The 5,437-nt window shown below is 62.9% G+C and overlaps 1 protein-coding gene across 1 annotated transcript in view; it reads left to right on the top strand.

The window, feature by feature from the left end:
• The first annotated feature begins 731 nt into the window (after positions 1 to 731).
• Positions 732 to 5,437, top strand: part of RAD21L1 (RAD21 cohesin complex component like 1) — a 21,015-nt gene continuing 16,309 nt past the window's right edge. Inside the window, exons 1-5 of the mRNA XM_026057591.1 lie at positions 732 to 805; positions 1,989 to 2,626; positions 3,635 to 3,754; positions 4,320 to 4,463; positions 4,599 to 4,876. Coding sequence (XP_025913376.1) covers positions 4,749 to 4,876 — 128 coding nt within the window. The 5' untranslated portion in view covers positions 732 to 805; positions 1,989 to 2,626; positions 3,635 to 3,754; positions 4,320 to 4,463; positions 4,599 to 4,748. The remainder of the gene's footprint in view (positions 806 to 1,988; positions 2,627 to 3,634; positions 3,755 to 4,319; positions 4,464 to 4,598; positions 4,877 to 5,437) is intronic.

Genomic DNA, 5,437 nt, shown 5'->3' with positions numbered 1-5,437 from the left:
GGGCGGCGGGCGCCCCCCGAGCTGCCCGGCCCCGCGGGTGCACACAGCGCTGCGCGCACACACACACACACACACGCACACAACGGGGCTGCCCCGGCGATGCACAAACACACACACACACACACACACACACACACACAAACACACACACGGGTGCAGCGGGGCTTCCCCAGGGGTGCGCACACGCATGCACAAACGAAACGCGGCTGCTCCAGGGATGCACACGCACACACACGTGCGTGCACAGTGGGGCTGCCCCGGCGTTGCACACGCGCATCACGCTCYGGGGATGCACCGGGACCCTCCGTGCCCCCTCCCCACAGAGCCCACCCTGGGGGGCCCACGGACACATCGGGGAGGGTGCAGGACGTGCCTGTGGGGTGCTGGGGGCGTCTGGGGACGCAGCGCAGGGCCCCGGGGCGGCTGGGGCTGGGTGCGGTGGCCCTGCTCAGTGTTGGGGGCCCCCGCAAGGGCCAGGCCCGGTCCCAAATCCCCCTGAGGCTGGGGAAGCTTTCGGGACTTGCCCCGGGGTTGGGGCCAGGCRCTACGTGCTCCAGCCCCGGGTGACAAAGGTCACGAGAGCCCACGGTGTGGGGCGCCACGGGGAGCCTGCTGGCCCCTCTGCCCCGTGGCCGTGGGCCCCCGGCACAGAGCCCCCGCTTCGCGCTCGCCTCTTCCCAGGCTATTTATTTCATTTTTCACAGAGCACTTGAATTACCGCACACACTSCAGTGCTTTTTGACCCGAAAACGGATCCGGGCCTGAGCCTGGCGGTGACCTGCAGGCAGGAGCAGGCGTTTAGCTGGTTCGTTAATACGCCGCGTGCTCTTCGCGCTTCTGGAGCGTGCCTGGAGCGGGTGGTGCAGATGGGGACCGAGAGCGATGCTAGTGAAAGCTGCCGGGAAGATTTTGTCCATCAAATTCCCATTCGTTTTGGCACGTTTGCGTCTCTCGAGCGTCTCCAAAAGCGCGTCGGGAATAGCGCTAGATGGGACGTTGGTGCCGGTGAGCTGTGAGGCAGCGGAGCCAGGCCTGTGGGGCCGGCGCCCACCGTCCCGGCCCCGTGTCCTCGCTCCGTGGTGCCCCACGAGTCCTGGCAGCTCGCCGTTCCCTGCCGCTGTCTGCCAGGACCGCGGGCGTCTCCTGCCACCAGTGTCATGAACCGGTGGGGACTTCGGTCTCTGCGAGGCCTCTGTCGAATTCAGTTAAAACTGATCAAAAGGTTCAGAGCCCTCAGACGGCGATGCGCAGGCAGGAGACGCGTTTGCCAGTTCGGTGGGAAGCAGCCTGGGAGCTAGACAGAATCAGCCTGGATTTGTGCTGGCATTAGCGCTGGTGCAGTCCTGTCGGGGATGAGCTCGGCTTGGTACCTTTGCTGCTCAAATCAGTGATATGCGTTAGCGTTATCCTTCCTCGAAYGTCTTCTGGCTTAAGCTCTAAAATTTCTGTTAAAGATTAACCTCTGGATAATTTTTAGCTTTTTTAGCTGCTTTCTTGCATTTTTTTCTGTGTCCCTCCAAGCTGTGCTGGGAAGGTTTTATGTCTATTTAAATTATTTGTTTAATTCAGCAAAATGGGTTTGGGGGTCGCCCCCGGGGTCCCGCCAAGAGGCGCTGCCCGGCCTGAGGGAGGATGAGACCCGCAGCGCCTCCACTCCCTGGCGCGGGCAGGGTCGCGGCGCTGCCGTTCTCCGAGCTGGCTCGCCGGGGGTATGTCCCTGCCTTTTGCCGTGTCCGGGGTGTAGATGTGCACTTCGTTTGCTTTTAACAGCTTGCCGTCGGTTTTGTGCTGCGTTGCTGCAAGCCACCTGCTCGCTCCTCCCATCTCTTCTCCTTGCGCTGTGTCAAAACACAGCAGCTTCCCAGCACACCGTACCCTGGGGCTCATCCAGAACCGGGCTGAGGGCAAAGCAGAATTAAAAATAAACCTAAGTGCATCCTGACACGTTAACCGCATTTATAGAGGCTTTCATACCAACCTCCTTCCAGGGAAAGATGATGATGTTTGGAGACAAGCAGGTCACGGGACACAGATTGTCCCAAACGGCACATCAGCGTGCAAATGCGGATCTGGAGCACGTGGGCACAGCCGTGGGAACAGCCGTGCAGGCAGCGAGGGAAGGAGAGGACAGCTCACCAGCTCCGGGGACAGGCGCTTTGGATATCGCCATATTCCCTGGAAAAACCAGAAATGCTGCTGGTCTGCTCCTGAGCAGAGTTTGTGAAGCCTCCGGTTTGTGGCACCCAGTGGCCGACGTTCCCAGAAGGCGCCGTGCACCCACACGTACCCAGAGCACCGAGCACCCGCTTGGCAGTCGGAACGCCATAAGGCTGGGGATATGGCGAGCAGGGACGTGGGCTCGGCCTCCTGGATATCCTGTCCCAGTGACGGAGGGGTGTTAGCGCTGCCAGAGACACCCGCCCCGGGACACGGGCAGACCCRAGCCGTGCAGAGGATGGAGGTGTGAGTGCCCAGATGTGCCGGTCCCTCCAGCTGAAGAGACCTCGGAAAAGCCATCAAGGTCCGTGGGACTTCCAAAGCGCTTGTTGTGGCTGGGCTGACTGGAAAAGGTTCAGGAGGGACCATCTCCGCGGGGTACAGCTTGTGTTGAAGCCCCTCAGAGCAGGTAGGTTTGTTGGGACTTGGGTGGTGTGTCCAGGACATTTCCAGCAGTGGGGGAACTGGGGTGCGGTACAGCTGGTGGGGTCTCAGCTGGATGGAGCCCCCGCTGCACCCCATGAGCGCGTCCCCCTCAATCAGCATCTCACTGGCCGTTTCTGCCGCTGGCTCCTTGGGGCGCTGGGGCAAAACCCAAAGCCTCGGAGCTGCAGAAATAATGAGGCAGCTGCTTCCCCCAGGGGTAAAACTCACAAAAGCAGAAAAACATAGCGGCAGTGATACCGGTGCGCTCACCCTCACGCGAATGCAAACACCTCCGCACCGCCGGGACGTGCCTGCGTGCACAGACGGGGAAGGAGCGCGCGAGCGTGGGGCCGGCCGGTGCTGCGGGTTGGGCCGGTGCCGCGCGGTCCCTTGCGGGCCGGCGGCGCAGGGCTCGAGGCTGGCAAGGACCGCGCTGTCCCCAGGTCCCTGGCACCAGGGAAGGGGAGGAGAGATGGAGGCAGCCAAGATGTATGCTGCCAGCGCTGGAGCAAAGAGAGGAGGGAGACAGCCAAGGTCAGAGACAGCACTGCCAAAATTCGGAATGAATCTGCAGGAGCTTCGGAGGGAAGAGAGACGGGGCTTGGGAATTAATAGAAAGAGGTGGGAGGAAGCGAGGGGACCTGGGGGGCAGAGCAGAGCGAGGGAGGCAGGACAGGGCTGCCAGGGAACATGTGCGTGTCTGGCAGCGATGCTGCTATTCAGCAAAAGAGATTAAACAGGGGCGGTGAAGCAGACAGCAAACAGCGCCAAGGGGGCAGAGGAGAAAGAGAGCGGGTGTCAGCCGGGGAGGCTGTGGACACGGCTCTGTCCCCTCCAGCACATCCTTTTGCAGCACGGAAAGGGCAAGGCCGGAGGGCAGCTGGGGTGCGCGTGGCTGCTGCTGCTCCACGGTGCCGGCGGGCCGAGCCAGCCTCCGATCCAGCCCTGCTGCGGAGGTAAAGTTTCATTCCTGCCTCTTCGGTATTTGCAGCATCCCATGGCAGAGCGACCGCCCGCAGCCGGCGCTGTTCAAGGTGACTCGGAGGTCAGGGCTTGCTCGGGAGAAAAACAGCCAAGCGATTTGGGAACCAGCTGGAGGCTTTCCGCAGAGGTGAGGAGATGCCTTAGGTCACGGAGAACCGGAGGTGCGCGGCCAGGCGATGCCGTCTCACCTCCCGGCACAGCCAGGCCCCACCGCGGTGCTCCCGGCGCGTGTGAGCACCCAGCCGGTCTGCCCTGCCTGCCAGCGAGAGCGAGAGCAGCCACGGTGCTGCGCTGGGGAGGGGTGTAAAGCTTTCCTGGTGATAATTGAGGCCTAATTTTCTTCAGCTAACACCAGGCCGCCAGGGAGACGGGGGAAAACCGCAAGCGAGGAAGCGTGCCTGGCGATACGGCAGCAGCTGATGTGTTGGGCTGCGGCTTGGAAGCGCCAGGAGACTTTCTGTGCTCTGCCTGCAGATAAAGCAAAGCACTGAGAGCATGAAGCAGAGGGCTGAGAAACACATTTTTTTGGCCGGTGATATGCAAGTGCCCCAGTGTGTGTAAACGCGCGCTGACAGCCTCTGCGGGGCGGCTGTGCGGCTCTGGCCAGCTGATGCGGGCAGGGTGCTGCCCACCTTTAGCCTTCTCCCTCTGCAAAGGGGTCGGGTCTCAAGCTCATTTTCCTTCTTCCGCAGGTTTCCTTCACCTGCACCATTTTATCCAAAGTGCTTAGAGCTACGCGGGGCCTGCTTACTTGGAAAAAAAAGAGGAGCGCTGCCTTTCAACCAGCCTCTTAAAGGATCAAGGTTGAAAGAGGTTGGGAGGAGAGAGAGAGCTGGGTAAGTGCCCTCCATCTGCGGATGTTTGCAGGAACCTGAGCTGAGCCATGTAGTGCTCCTCGAGATGCCAGCATGGTCCTCAGGGAGCTCCGGGAAGGAATGGGGACTCGGTTACGCAGGGAGCTGCACTAGCAGGGTCCCACCGGCAAGCCTGGGAGCTGGAGATGTGCAGCCCCTCTCCGGGACGCCTGTGCGCACACGCACCCGTGGACCAGCGCAAAAGCAAACTGAGTCACTGCAGGGCAATGCCCGGGTCCCGAGGGGCTGCTAGCCGGGGCCGAAGCCATGAGAGCCTCTCCCGGAGAGGGCMCGCGGGGCCTGCAGCCTTCTAGGACGTCTCTGCAGAGCGGCCGTGTTCATGCCGGCAGGGTGACCTTCAAGCGCAGCAGCCGGGCGGCTCTCGCCTCCCCAGGGTAAGCAGTGACGGCTGAGGGGCCTTTCATAGGATGACGTGGGGAGTCACTGCGTTTGGAGCCTGCACCACCGCCTCCCCCCCCAGGAGCAGTCGATGCCGCCTCCGCACCGCGCTGGTTCTGCGGGGAGAGCGCGCTGCGCCCCTGCCATGCACCCCCGCCCCCTGCCTGCCCTCAGCGCCGTGCGGAGCGCCCCCCGCCACCCCAACACCCCGCTGAGCGCCCCCCGCCACCCCAACACCCTGCTGAGCGCCCCCTGCCATCCCAGCACCGTGGTAGGTACCCCCTGCCCCTCAGTGCCAGCTAGGTGTCCCCATTCCCTCAACACCGCCTTAAGTACCCCCATCGCCTCAGCACCGCGCCAGGTGCCCCCATCACCTCAGTGCAGCGCCAGSTGCCCCCGTCGCCTCAGCGCCACTCCAGGTACCCCCGTCGCCTCAGCGCTGCGCCAGGTGCCCCCCTCCCCTCAGCGCTGCGCCAAATACCCCTTTCCCCTCAGCACCATGCCAGGTGCCCCCTTCCCCTCAGCACCACCCTAGGTGCCCCCCTCCCCTCAGCACC

Source organism: Apteryx rowi, unplaced genomic scaffold (assembly GCF_003343035.1).
Source record: "Apteryx rowi isolate R43461 unplaced genomic scaffold, aptRow1 scaffold_0, whole genome shotgun sequence".
Lineage (NCBI taxonomy): Eukaryota > Metazoa > Chordata > Aves > Apterygiformes > Apterygidae > Apteryx > Apteryx rowi.
This window is presented reverse-complemented; position numbering and strand designations above follow the sequence as displayed.